General features: G+C 34.2%; 1 protein-coding gene across 3 annotated transcripts in view; it reads left to right on the top strand.

The window, feature by feature from the left end:
• Positions 1-15,330, top strand: part of LOC145283741 (acyl-CoA:lysophosphatidylglycerol acyltransferase 1-like) — a 183,762-nt gene that overhangs the window by 154,886 nt on the left and 13,546 nt on the right. For all 3 annotated transcript variants that reach the window (XM_080132798.1, XM_080132799.1, XM_080132800.1), the window contains 2 exons: positions 723-859; positions 9,250-9,389. In XM_080132798.1, coding sequence (XP_079988924.1) covers positions 723-859; positions 9,250-9,389 — 277 coding nt within the window. The remainder of the gene's footprint in view (positions 1-722; positions 860-9,249; positions 9,390-15,330) is intronic.

Raw genomic sequence — 15,330 nt, 5'->3', positions numbered from 1 at the left:
CTAGCACATTCATCTAGAGATGTCTCGATAAAAACGTTGGTCTCCCACCCCCCTCATTGTGTTGGTGTCAGGAAAGGCGTTCAACTTATAAAAATCTTGCATTTTTAAAGAAACGATTTTCAAAGAAATCTGATCAGAGATAAGTTGGAGGTAAATTTTTAAGATAAAATAAAAATACAAAACCTTAACAGCATGTAAAAGTTATGTTAGACCAAATATGATGATGCCCCCCTCCCACAGTTATTGCTTTGATCTTTATATTTTCGGTCTTCCAGTTTCTGCATAAACAATATTTGTCTTTCCTCCCATTTTCACTTTAAACATAGTTCTTTGATGCATACCTCCTTTTGTTTCTATTCAACATTTTTCTTAGAAAATCAACAACCTCGTTTTAATATAAAACCTTGTCAATTTTATTTTCAGGTCCTGCAGAAAAACAACTTATAAGAAAATTTGTTTGACAGCAGTGTGAAAAAAAAGTCAAATGATAAATTTGTAATTTATTGAAAATTATAAAAACAAATTCCATTTTAGAATTCTCTCTGCAATTCTGTTGCAATAATATTGGTCCCTCATAATTTGAGAAGCTTGGGTTTGATATGTAATAATACAAAGTTATACACAATGGATTAAGTTTGTAAAAAAAAAAAAAAAAAAAAAAAATTCTTTCGTTTTTAATTGTTTATTTTTTTATTTATTTATTTATTTTTTTTTCATCCAAGGGGAAAGATTCTCGTGATCAAACTCTACACGACCTACGTGCTCATCTAAAATCTACCTTTCATCGATTACCGCGAAAATGGTTGGTACTTTTTCCTGAAGGCGGCTTTTTACGTAAAAGAAGAGTAGCCAGTCAATCGTAAGCTTTTTTTTTTTTTTTTTTCTTGCTCCACCAAGCAATAACATCAAAAGCAAATTTTATAATTGGCTTGTTAACAAAAAACATCTAATAATTAAATTCTTGAAATATTTGACTGATAAAACTGATTTTAAATAAGATTACATTATTCAAATTGTGAAACAGGTTTTCCAGTAATTATTGAGGTGTTTATCATAGTTCTTAAAGTAGCTGTGATTATAAGTTTCACAGTGTAGTGTTAAACCGTTTATTATTAGTTCTTTAGTCTTAATGTATTTTGGAAGGATGGCTGGGGTTTGTGCCTGCCTTTTGTAGTGGTGGTGGAGTACTGTGCTTGTCTTTTGTGGTGGTGGTGGAGTACTGTGCTTGTCTTTTGTGGTGGTGGTGGAGTACTGTGCCTGTCTTTTGTGGTGGTGGAGTACTGTGCCTGTCTTTTGTGGTGGTGGTGGTGGAGTACTGTGCCTGTCTTTTGTGGTGGTGGTGGTGGAGTACTGTGCCTGTCTTTTGTGGTGGTGGTGGTGGAGTACTGTGTCTGTCTTTTGTGGTGGTGGTGGTGGAGTACTGTGCCTGTCTTTTGTGGTGGTGGTGGTGGTGGAGTACTGTGCCTGTCTTTTGTGGTGGTGGTGGAGTACTGTGTCTGTCTTTTGTGGTGGTGGTGGTGGAGTACTGTGTCTGTCTTTTGTGGTGGTGGTGGTGGAGTACTGTGTCTGTCTTTTGTGGTGGTGGTGGTGGAGTACTGTGCCTGTCTTTTGTGGTGGTGGTGGAGTACTGTGTCTGTCTTTTGTGGTGGTGGTGAAGTACTGTCTGTCTTTTGTGGTGGTGGTAGTGGTGAAGTACTGTCTGTCTTTTGTGGTGGTGGTAGTGGTGAAGTACTGTCTGTCTTTTGTGGTGGTGGTAGTGGTGAAGTACTGTGTCTGTTTTTTGTGGTGGTGGTGGTGAAGTACTGTCTGTCTTTTGTGGTGGTGGTGGTGGTGAAGTACTGTGCCTGTCTTTTGTGGTGGTGGTGGAGTACTGTGTCTGTCTTTTGTGGTGGTGGTGGTGAAGTACTGTCTGTCTTTTGTGGTGGTGGTGGAGTACTGTGTCTGTCTTTTGTGGTGGTGGTGGAGTACTGTGTCTGTCTTTTGTGGTGGTGGTAGTGGTGAAGTACTGTGCCTGTCTTTTGTAGTGGTGGTGGAGTACTGTGCCTGTCTTTTGTGGTGGTGGGAGGCTCTGTGCCTAGTGTTTGCTTTTTGGGGGTGGAGGGACTTTCTTTTGGTTGGTTAGTGTTCATAGTTTGTGGGATGTTTTCCACCTTCCAAAAGTTTCTTTAAACTTCCAGCCGTTTTTATAATTACTAACTATTATATCGTCTGTCTCCCCTTTGATTTCACCCCCCCCCCTTCCAAGTTCACAGGATTATTTCTACCAGTATTGGTAGGAACACTAAGATTTTTATGTTCCATATTCCTTTCAGTTCTCCAGCCAGTTTCATATTTATTTAGGTTTTTTTTTTTGTCTTTTTGATCTTTACCTTGTTAACTATTATAACGTGTAGTCTGCTTAGTTGGAGTTAAGCTGTTTGTATCTCCATATCCCAGAGGATTCTCTCATTTGTGTTTGTACTATTTATCTGAATGTTCAAAACGGAATTTATAATTCTCAGTGTACTGATTTCTCCATGCAGTCATGCCTGTTCTTGTACTTTATTTTATTATTTTATTTTTTTAATTTTTTGGCAAATTTGCTGCATCCACTTATGTGGTTTACCATTTCGTCTCTCTGTCCACAAAATCTACATTGATTTTTTTTTTTTGTTTTGTTTTGGATTTAACTTATTTTAATTTTAGCCTTTTATGTACTTAATTCTAACCTTTCTTTCCAGCTGTAAGATTCACTCTCTTCAGGTGTCCTTTTCTTAACCCTGTCAAGTGTTTTCATGTTATTTTTATTTATTTTTTTTTTTTCATTTATACTAATTGTTTATGTAGCTGGTTCTTTTCCCACTTTTCTCGTGGCTTATTTTGTTTTGCTGCTTCCTAAATTGTAAATTTTAATGATCTCTTGCTGCAGTGATTACTTTTTCTGGGCTACATATTTTTCCAAGACTTTCAGTGATTTTAATGCAATCTTCTATACGTACCAGTCCTTTCCTGCCTTCATTCCTTTTCACATGGTATCATCTTTTGGGTGTAGTGCATTGTGGATAGCTTAGTTTTCCTCGTCTTGTCAAGATGCCAAAGTTCTTTCGTTTAGCCTATGAATGGTCCAGATAATCTTATTAGTGATATTGTCCAAGTATTTATACCTTTTTAATTAGATTTTTATTATAGTTTAGTTTCTAGGAGTTTCCTTGTTATTCTTATGTATTCTTTACTGATCTTCATTTCTGTATATTTTGATAATGTCTGCTTCTAGAACATCAAAATACTTGACTTTCGTGCTTATCAAATCTCCCTTTCGTTGAGCAATTTTATGCTGTGTTGAGACTGATCTCATTGTGTGGGTGTGTAGAATTTTCATATTTTTAAAATATGTAGGGGGAAAACACCTAATAATTCTGGTTAACTCTAATAACATTTTCGGTACTTGTACAGCTTAATCAAGACATTAAAAAATGAAAATATCGAAAAAGCTTTAAATTGTACGTATCCGTTATGGAATGAAGTTCTCCGGAAAAAAAATTTCATTTAATTTCATCAAGTTGTTTTTGTTTTATAGCGAAAAAACAGTTAATTATAATACCGAGCAAAAGGTTCGATTTTTAGGAAGAAAAGCTAATATTAAAGATGGGAGGGAGTGTCGGTGCTTTAACTGGAGTTATCTCCCCGTGACGTTTCTAAACTCCAAACAAAAAATTAAGAACAAATCCAAGATGTCTGCCTTCAACATGCTCTCATAAAAACGTATTTTTCCGCTGTAAAAAAAAACAAAAAAAAAAAACTACTCGATCAAATTAAGTGAATTTTTTTTTTTTCGGAGATCTCCAGTTCAAAACGGATACATGCAATATAACCTTTTTTTTCGATATTTTCATTTCTTAATGTCTTGCTTAAACTGTACAAGTACCACAGTTTCATTATAAATTTGTACATATTTAAATAGGCACCGCCAAAACTGGGGGGGCAGGTAAGTACTTTTTGACGGACCGTCTTTTAAAAAATCTACCAAAAATCAGGTAATTATCCGATCAATACGAAATTTTCAGTGATTATTAAGAGAAGAATGAACTTTATAACAGTGTACTTATTTTTCATAAACGATATTTATATATATATATATGTATTTTTTTGCTTACACCCCCCCCCCTTGTTTTGAGGGGGTTCCAAATATGCTTAAAATAATCATCTGAAACTGAACACAACATATTGTGTTGTTGTAAGGGACAGAATTATAGATTAAAAAAAAAAAAGAAAAAAAAATTGTTTGCATACCTTATTTTGACGTCTGAATATCAGAACTTCGATTGTGTTTAATTATCCCGCTTTTGAGTTTTGAAGTGTGAAATTCGGTGATATGTTAAGTAAAATAATTAATTTAAGTTAAGCAAAACAAAAAATTTTTTTTAATATTTATATGAAAAAAGCCATTTTAAAATCTTCGATAAATAAATCAACAATTTTTTTTTTAGCGAGCCGAATAATGCATGATCATTATTAAACAGGGCATGCTTTGAAGAATCGATACAAAAAAAAAAAATTTAATAAATATTGTGCCCTTTGTGTTAAAAATAGCATCATTTTTTCGATCCCGTTTGAAAACGTTTGCCGCCTTTCGACTACGGTGGACCAAACACGCTGAAATATTTTTTTTTATTCTGCTTTAAATTGCCCCCTCCCCCATTTTGGGGAGCCTGGCTCCCACACACATACACATTAAAAACCAAACTCATACAAATGTTCACCATCTGAGCCTCAGCGTTAATAATATATTGAAATTTTCGTCACTGAAAAATAAGTTTTTTTTTGGCCTGTTTGGTCTTCCATAGTTTGCTTTTTATCAAATACAAACGTAAACATTGTCGATCTAGACTCTAGATCTACGCGAAGTAACTGGTTGCCTATATGAATAAGTGGAATTATTTGAAATCCAGGTACTTATAATATTTTTGCATATTCTCATAGAAAATCATCCTAAATCTTAGACAACAAATAAATAAATTATTTCAAAAACCTTTTTTTTTTTTTTTTTTTTTTTTTTTAAATATTTATGTACGTTTTTTGTGCAAGACAAAAAATGTCAATTGTTAACTTTTTGGGAAAATTCAACATTTAAAATTTAATTTTAATTAAATTTTAAATGTTAAAATAGTAGAAAAAGTTTTAAATGTTAAATAGTTAAATGTTAAAATAGTAGAAAAAGTTTTACATTATTCTGTTTTCTATATGATAAAATTCAGGATTTTATCTTTCTGGAAAAAACAAGTTACTCAGAAATAATGGATTTTAATAAATGTAACTTCGTTTTAAAAAACAACTTGATTTTTCGGCTATTTTTGGCGGTGCCTATATTTAAACTTTTTTTATTTTTTTTAATGCGAATTAAAAAAAAAAAAAAAAAAAAACTACATCAGTTTTAAGATACGTATCTTTATTTGAGGATTTTTACATTTCAGGAAAAGTTTTCGTTATATAAAAATGTAAGATTTATAAAAAATCTTTTCCAAACAAATATTTGCACTCGTATCGAAAGGATGTTAAATGCAAGGGACATAACTCCATTAGACCAAATAAATATTTCACTTAGTCTAATGGAGTTATATCCCTTGCATTATTTTAAAATGAATACAAAACTACATACGTTGACTACATTTTTTTATAAGTATTTTTAAACGTATTTATCCTCAGTTACCTTTTATCTTTTAGTTTTGAATCATTCTAGCGTTTTAGGGCAGTTCACTATTTTTTCTCTTTGTATTTATAATTTTCAATGTTAATTACTTTTAAAGATTTAAATTTTTTTTTTTTTTTCATAATCATAAAAATGCTAAAAACATTAATTTTAATCAGGTATTTTATTCTTGCAATTTGAAATTAAATTTGTAAAAGTTCTTCATTGTAAAAAAAAAAAAAAAAAAAAAATACTAAAATTTATTTTATCGATGCACTTACTGAGATTTACAAATATCATAATCTCAATAATGATAGTTTATATTTTTTGTCATCCATAGGTTGCCAGAAATGCAGTCAGCTATACATTTCTGAACAATCAACTATTGATTCTTAAATTAATTTGAAATAAAAGGGAAATTATCAATTTTTTTTAATTACCCCTTAAGCAATAGGTGAACATAATAGACTAGGCACCGCCAAAGAAGTAAAAAAAAAAATATATAAATATCGTTTATAAAAAATAAGTACACTGTTATAAAGTTCATTCTTCTCTTAATAATCGCTGAAAATTTCGTATTGATCGGATAATTACCTGATTTTTGGTAGATTTTTAAAAAGACGGTCCGTCATAAAGTACTTACCTGCTCTCCCCCCCCCCCCCAATGTCATTGGGAAGTTAGCTACAAACCATTTCAATATATAGACATGGTCACAATAAACTTCACATAATTTAATTAAAATTATGTGGAGATGGCAGTGTACAGAAAAAAATAATTATCAATAATTGTTTCTGAATTTTTGAGATGAGGATTGATGATATGGACTATTGTTCCCATCTTGTGTTATTCTCGCAGCGTTTCAGCTGACCTTCTTGAGATATATCTTGTGAAGTTGGGAATCTCAATTGAACCCATTGCATAATGAATAAAGTACAAATCAAATTCTGTTCTAACCTACCTTCTTTTTTTTTGGGGGGGGGGGGTTGAAAATTCAATCCTTAGTTCGGGCAATACTAGTAATGCAATCGCGACTTAACAATTCTACTTGGTCATAGCTGTTGGAATGACAGCATGCTATCTCAACAGGTTAGAGTTCATTTTGTACAGATTCTAGTTTCACAAAGATTTCCAAGTTTGACAAGATACGTCTGGAAGTTATATCAGCCAAATCATTGACAATAACACTCAACACTTTTTTTAATTCTAGCAATGGTAAATAGATCAGTGTGTAGTAATAAACCCAAATAAATATTTATGAACTACAGCAAGTATATCTAAACTGTCTGATTTTATCACATTAAATACTAAAAAAAATTTACTAAATTCTGAATTAAAAAAAATTTTTTTTGAACAATTAATCCAATGAAGGAATTTGACGTTTGTGCACTAGTCTATAAATCTTTCCATCAAAAGTTTGCAGTCATTTATACAATTATGACTTTAGGAAAGCATAATTTTAAAATTCAAATGAAGTTTATAAAATAGTCATTGATAAAAAAAAAAATAGGATGCACATATGGAGCGGTACCCCCCTCTATTTTTATTTTATTTTTTTTAAATTTATTTTTTATTTATTCATTTTTTGAGCAGATTATTTTCGAATGGACACTAGTGTACCAGATTATCAAAAACTTTTTTTAAAGTCCATATTCAAATATTTGTAGGGGATGCTAAGTTTCTAATCCCACATTTTAGAATCAAATTTCACGAATTTGGACTCTTATAATTTCGCTTTCTCCGATTATATCTGACTACTGTTCTCATCTTGAGTGTGATTTTTCACAACGTTTCGGTCGATATAACCTCCGACCTTCTTCAAGTGTATCTTATCGAACTCAGGAATGTTTTTGTTGAATTCTGGAATTTGGACCGAATTTCGACCGGAACCCTTTATTTACTTGGTGGAGGTAGCGTGCTCCTGTTCCGTCAGCCATGACTGAATAGAGGTCCTAAGTAATTTGCAAATGTATTTTTCAGTCGCCCACACTAAGGATTGAACCTTCAACCTTTAAGAGAATATCACTTTTACAATTGATTTTCCCCAGTACTCTAACCACTGCGCCACGGGTCCTTGCAAGCAATTCTAGTACAAATTTTTAGGAGCCTTAAACCTATTTCTAGTTGTAAATATCTATTTATTACTATATATTAATGTATATCTATCTCTATACTTATTACTTGTATATATTTATTATTTATAATTACTGGTTCCCATATCATATTGAATTCTATATTAAGCAGTTGGTTATTCCGCAGCATATGTGCTGCTTCTTTCAGTTGCCTTGCTCTCCACCATTCCTCTCTGTCTATAATTTTTACTTTGTCCCATAATGGTAGTTGCTTTCCCTTTTCCTTCCAAATATGGTCAGCTATATCTGACTTTTCAGTCTCTCCACGTACTACGGTTTTTCAATGTTCTTCTAATCTTTCAATAAACAACACTTTTCACCTCTGTATAGTTTTCCACATTTACATGGGATTTTATACAGTTCTTTGTCATGATATTTTTTCTTTAGGGGCTCATAAGCTGTTTCTGAAGAGTTGAATCACTCCTGAATACTGTCCTGATGTCATATGGATTACATATTTGTTGAAGTTTTTCAGACAAGCCCTTCATTGGTTCAAACACAAAAGGATAAAGAAGGTCGGAGGTTACATTGACTGGAACATTGTGAAAATCACACTCAAGATAAGAACGGTAGTCTGATCAATAATATAAATAACCAACCCTCACCTCAAAAATTCAGAAACGTCATATTTATGGTTATCTTAAAGTTTTGTTACAGAACATTTACAAAGGTTCTGCCTGGAAGAATATTTTTTAAATACGCATTATTCAAGTTGTGTCACCTGACATTTACAATCTAAGGGAAATGAATGTGCTAGAGTACCAACTAAAGACTTACTTTTTAAAGTTTTTTTATTTTATTTATTTTATTTTTTTTAAATTATTATTTTTTTTATTTTTTTTTAAATTATTTTTTTTTTTTGTTTTAAGGGTATTCGGGTCTGTATTGCATTAATAGACCTTAATACCCCTAAAAATAAACTTTTTAAAGGTAACTTTTTTTTAAATTATATTTTGCAGCATCTCCAGCAAAGTTTATCATTTTTTGCTTTGGAATATTTATGAATGGACATGGCATGCCCACAGAAACACAACTTGTTCTGTGCAATTAATCTTTCTGATTGAGCATATCATAAAGTTGTATCCATGAGGCAAATTTTAATCCAAATTCTAAAATAGGCCAAAAACTTTTGAAGACTAAAAAAATGTTGAAATTTGGCTTAAAAATATAGTGGTTCTAAAATGGGTGATCGATTTATTAGAACATTACATTAGAAACTGAGCACCTCTCTACTAAAGTTTAGATACTGACTTTTTAAAAAAAAAAAATTCTTTTGATAATCTAGTAAACTGGTGTCCATTTGATAATCTGAAAAAAATTGAAAAAAAGGACGAAAATAAAAAAAATAAATAAATACAGAGGGGAGTACTGCTTCCATATGTGCATCAAAAATTGTTTAAATTGAATTCATCTGATTTAACATTGAACATTTTTTCTTGTTTACATTCTTACAGGTATGCCAGGAAGAAGAATCTCCCAATCCTGGAGCATATAACGCTACCCCGGATTGGTGCCATGCAAGTCATTTTAGAAGAAATGGCTGACAAACATACAGAAACTAAAGACCGATCGCAGAAAGATTATTCAGAAAAAGGTATTTACTCTCATTATTATCTTGCTGATGAGTGCTGATGAGAATAAACCTTTTACTTACAGGATGGGAACTATGTTTTTTTTTTTTGGGGGGGGGAGGCTCTATTGCTTACAACACTATGGAAGCATATATTTTGATTCTATTTGTAAATTAAGTACATACCTGTGATCTGTTGGGTCACAACCACCATTATTATTCTATTTCGTTCAAAAATTCATAAATTGTAACACATTTAAGACCTTCTTGATCTTGTATACCTAGAAGTACATTTTTAACTTCTATTATTAGATTATTTATCGTTATATAAGATTAAAGTTTTGGTTATGAGAAGCAGAGGGAGTAAATGTGACAGTAAAAAATTCCCCTGCTGTCCTAGTGGGGGGTGTTGAGTAAAGAAGCCCGAAAAAAATGTAGGCAGCCCAGGTGGAGAGAGATATTTAAAAAAAAAAAAAGTTGTAGTAGACAGGCAGGCTCGAACCCGTAACGCAAAGGAGGAAAAGATGAAAAAAAAAAACTGATGTCTTTGCCAATGTGTCCATGGCAAAACCGGAAGTCGCAAATGTCGAAATAAGCGTAGTTAATCAAGAGACGATGACGTGCAACAATGTGTGTGGAAAAAGCGACCCCCCCCCTCCGTGTAGAAAACTGGCAAGTTGAGGTGAAGGAATTGATGTTTTTGGCCAATTTTTTCGATATTTATCGTCGAAAAGATCGAAGTTTAAAACAATACCAATTTTTTCATATTCTGATACGTCTGTCGGAAGTTTTTGTGAGACATGCAAACACACATTTTGCCCTTTATGTAAATACTAGCGGGGGTACCCGGCGTTGCCCGGGTGTTTGGAGGTGTGTGTGGTGTTAAATAAAAAAGAAACCGGGGGGGGGGTAAAAGTTGGTAGGATCGAACCCGAAGCCCTGAGGCGAAGTTTGAAAATAAAATTGGCCAGCCAGAATGAGTTACTGAAAGATGTTTGAATTTATTTAAGTGAGAACCAAATTGACAGGTGCGCGCACGGCTATTCCGCAAATGAGGTCAATGGCCAGGTTTGTTTGTTATAAGCAAAGTAAAACAAAAAAAAGAAAACCATGTTAAAACTTAAGCGGGGGTGAAGGGGGGGGGGTTGTAATCAAAACATCGGAAAAAAACCCCCCAAAAAACTAATGTGAGGCAAATGAACGATGTTAAATGTAAAAAACGAAAAAGAAACGGCTTAAATAAGCTGGTTTTGATATTAAAATTTAAAAAATCAGTGGGTTCCCGGGTGTTTTTTGGTGTGTGTTCGGGGGTGGATAAGCGAATAAAAAAAAAAAACAAAAAAAAAAAAACGAACGTTACGTGAAAAATGGCTTAAATAACACTGATTCAATATTTAAATTTAAAAAACTGAAAAAAAAAAAGACATCTGACACCACGATTTGAACCCAAAACGTTTAGATAACGAACCAATGCATTAACCAACTGACCTAACGCGACGTACATGAAATTTGTTTAGTTTTTCAACTATTTAAAGTAAATCAGGTCATGACGTCATCTGACGCATGCGTAGAACTGGTCGTTGTCGCAAGAAGACCGTTTTTGTTCTGTTGAAAATTGTCGATTTTGGGGTGAAAAAATGAATGTTTTTGGCCAATTTTTTGATATTTTTCGAGCGAAGGATGGAGCTTTGATATGATACCAAGTTTGTGAATTTTCGTTGTCTGTCGAAAGTTTTTAGTGGACACACATACAAACATACATACACACATACATTTTCGCTTTTATATTTATAGACTAGCGGGGGTACCTGGCGTTACCCGGGTGTTTGTAGGTGTGTGTTGAGCACCAAAAAATGTTAGTAGGTAGGCAAGCTCGAACCCGTGGAAGAAAGTGAAAGAAAACGTGACCTCTTACCACCACACAAAGAGTTGAGAGAAAGTGAAAAGCATTCAAATTTAACAATTAAAAAGTTGACTTGCAGAAATGAGTTCACGCATGTGCAGAAATGAACGTTGGCTGAAGACCAGTTCAGTTTTCCGCCGTTTCATTTGTTTGTTTCTCCACGATGTTGGGGAAAGCAAGCTCCCCCCGAAAAAGAGGAACTCTCAAATGAATAGCAATTTGATATGAAGGGTTTTCCCAACATTGATCAAAGTTAATTGTTTTCAAAACTTCCTGGCACAAAAGGCTTCGATGAGTTTTGTTTTATTTATGCGAAAAAGACGAGCAAACATGCGAAATGACGGAATAGAGGGAATTTTATAAAAGTCAATCAAAATAAATGTAGAGATGATGTCCGTTTGCAAATCGTAGATATTATGATCTAGGGAAAGTTGTAAAAAATAGTAACCCTCTCTCAAGAGATCCTCGCCCCCAAGCCTTTTTTGGACATTCAAAACGCGCGCAGCCATTTTGCCTTTTATTTATATATATATATATATATATATATATATATATATATATATATATATATAGTTCTCAATTTTATTGATTAGATTATTTTTATTTTATTTTTTTTTTTTTTAGTTTTTACATGGGGGGAGGGTCACCACTTATCAAGGCCCGGAGGCCACTCAGGGATAAGGGTTATTGCGTGTACAGTAATCAATGAGATAGTATTGTAGTAATCATTAGTATTGGAGATTTGATAGAGTGTCTTACTTAAGGGGGCGGTTTGTCAGGAATTTGTTTATGTTGAATTTGAAGACATCCAAGTTGTAGTCAGGTGGGAAACAGGCAAACGGAAGAGAGTTCCACAATTGTGCACTTTTGAGAAAGGAGCTCTGCTCATGGAATCTACGTTTGTATTTAGGCACAGATAAAGAGTGAGGAAAATTATTGACAGTAGTTTCAGCCAGATGGGTGTTTCTCATGAAAGATTGGCGAGGGGGGACGAGAGATTGGAACTCAGACCAGCACTTGTCATGGGAATAATGATAAAACAAAGACAGGCTCGCAACATCTCTTCTGTGGGAGAGAGGCTGCAGGGAAGAGAAAAGGGCATCTGCCACCAAACCACAAAGTCTATTTTGTACTTTGTCAAGGCAGGATAGGCTGTTTTTAGCAGCTCCTGCCCAGATGTGGCAGCAGTACTCCATCCTTGGACGTACTTGGCTTTTATACAGATAGAGAATTGCATCAGTAGCGAGATATCTTCTGGAGTGGTAGAAGGATCCCACCATTTTCCCAGCATCCCTGGCAACAGATTTGATGTACCTGTTCCATTTCAGATCAGGAATAAAGGTCAAACCCAGAAGTTTGTCAAAACATGGAGCCTCCCCAAGACGAGAGCCATCCATTTCAATTGATGCCAAATGGGGATCAGAGCGTTGATGATGTAAAGATAGAAGCTTGGTTTGGGATGCATTAAAAGTGACCAGCCACCTCTTCCCCCATTGTACCACGTGCTCAAGATCAGAGGAGAGAGAATTAGAGAGAACTTTGTCATTTACGGCCTTTGATGTGTTGCCATAGGTGGTCGTGTCATCAGCATAGATGTCAACGAATGATTTAAGTATGTGTTTTGGGAGATCATTGATGTAGATCAGGAAGAGAGTTGGGCCCAGGATGGACCCCTGGGGGACTCCAGCATTAATACTGTGGGCCTCTGATTTCTGCCCATCAACCACTACTCTTATGAATCTATCAGAGAGAAATGATTTAATGATTGAGAAAACATTTCCAGTAATACCGTAGCTGGAAATCTTGTGAAGTAGGCCCTTATGCCATACCTTATCAAAGGCCTTCGATATGTCGAGAGCAATTGCCCTAGAAAGGAAACCTTTGTCAAGAGATTCACTAATCCTATGTGATATAACCATTAGCACATCTGCTGTAGATCTTGCAGAGCGGAAACCATATTGCATGTCACTAAGAAAGGTTGTTTCTGTTGAGGTGGTTGACTACTTCTTTATTTAATATGGGTTTCAACAACTTACTCATGACACACAGGAGACGTATTGGTCTGTACTGAGAGGGAGATGATTTTTCACCTGAATTCTTAAATACAGGGCATACTGATGAGGTTTTCCAGGGTGTTGGAAAGCACTTCTCCTTAAGGCAACGCTTAAACAGTTTTGTAAGTATGGGAGCGAGTTCTGGTTGGAGCTTTTTCAGCACTATAACTGGAATGCCGTCATTCATGTTTGGCATTACCTGGGGAAATTTACTGGAATCAAGGTCTTGATTAGCTTGGCGACCTCACGCACAGATATTTTTATGTTGCATAGTGTGTTGTCTGTTATAGGAGGAAATACAGGGAGTTGATGGCCCTTGTCGCATAGGGTAGAATTAGCTGCAAAGTTCTTGGCAAATAGTCTGGCCTTGTCTGATGCTGACGAGATGACCTCCGGTCCATTGATGATAGTTGGGATAGAATGCATGCTTCTGTTCAAGATCCTGTTTGTTATTTGCCAGAACTGGTGAGAACCAAGCCGCCGTTCAGCTACTTTGGATTTAACAGACTGAGCATATAGCTCTCTTGCATTTTTCATTACTCTTTTACAGTGGTTGCTGGCAGTCCTGAAAGCAGCTTTAGTCTCAGTACATCTATTACATTGGTAGCTATGGAAAAAGTGATTTCTGTGCGTGATGGCAGCAGCACATTCAGGGGAGAACCATGGCTGGCTGTTAGGTTTTTGTTGGAATTTTTTGGATGGTATCAATCGGTCTATGCCTACAATTAACCATTAGGTCAGGTCTGATACTATAGAGGACACATCCTTTTTAAACATGGAATGCAGAGGTAGGTCAGATATGAATGTACGGAAGCTATCCCAGTCAACCATGGAATATCGATATACAGTACGGTGGAGAGGTACGTCTGAAGACTCATTACATTTCATTTTTATCTTAACTGCTACAACAGAGTGGTCAGAGGATCCCAGAGGAGATAGAACGGAACATGAACACAGCTCAGGGGAAGTTATGAGGAAAAGGTCTAGAAGGCTTGCATATTGACCAGTAGTATCGGGCACACGGGTGGGTTTGAGTTAAAAAAATAAAAATAAAAAAACCCAAATCAGTTTCAGTGATTTATAGCAAATATAGGTATGAGATATATATATATATATATATATATATATATATATATATATACAGCCTTTGAGATTTGAAAAAAAAAATCACTCGACCGCCGGTTGAGTGTGAGGGAAAATTTACTCGCCCCAAAATATTTTTACTCGTCTGACTTTATATCTTTATTTCAGTCAATAATAGTAAATAATTTTACAACAATTCAAGAAATTACCGTGTGTATAATCTAACGAGAAAATATTTGTTTAACCCTAGTAAATCATCTACGTTATACTACAAACATTTCAGTAAATATTCAACAAAACGTTAAAATACAACACCAGTTTCTTCATATAGCATCATTCATATTATTGTTCCATAGAAATAAGAATCATTTCTTTGGATGCTTGACGGAACAATGCGTTTTTTTCCTCTTTCAAATCTTCATCTTTACTTTTGTAAGCATGAAGTGTATGTAGTTGTAGCGTCGAAGAATTTTTTTTCCAAAAGAATTTCAAAATCAGAGCTAAATGAAGGCAACATTTTGACTACACCCAAATGTGTTCCAATGATCTCACAGCTAGAGATGAAAGAATTCGCAAATGATTAGATATAGGTCATTTTAAGTCACCGCATATTTGAGGGTCGTAAAATAAATGATTAAGTTGTTCTCAAAAAGAATGCCATTTAATAATAATGGCACAAAGATGTTGATTTTGACGTTCATGTATTTTTAAAAATTCAATTTAAAATTTTTCTTTAAAAAAAAAAAAAAAAAATGGGATCCACAAAGTTTTAAAAATATGTGCAGTCCTCTTTCAAAATGTTATAGCTAATACATAGTATGATCAGAATTCATGTTTGGCATTACCTGGGGAAATTGAAGAAACTAAAAAAAACTCCTGTTCCCACTTCATTCAGTTTTTATACTTTTATAAATATCAATTTTCA

Source organism: Euprymna scolopes, chromosome 8 (assembly GCF_053919585.1).
Source record: "Euprymna scolopes isolate OS-2025 chromosome 8, ASM5391958v1, whole genome shotgun sequence".
Lineage (NCBI taxonomy): Eukaryota > Metazoa > Mollusca > Cephalopoda > Sepiida > Sepiolidae > Euprymna > Euprymna scolopes.
Note: the sequence above shows the minus strand (reverse complement) of the source record. Positions and strands in the feature narration are given on the sequence as shown.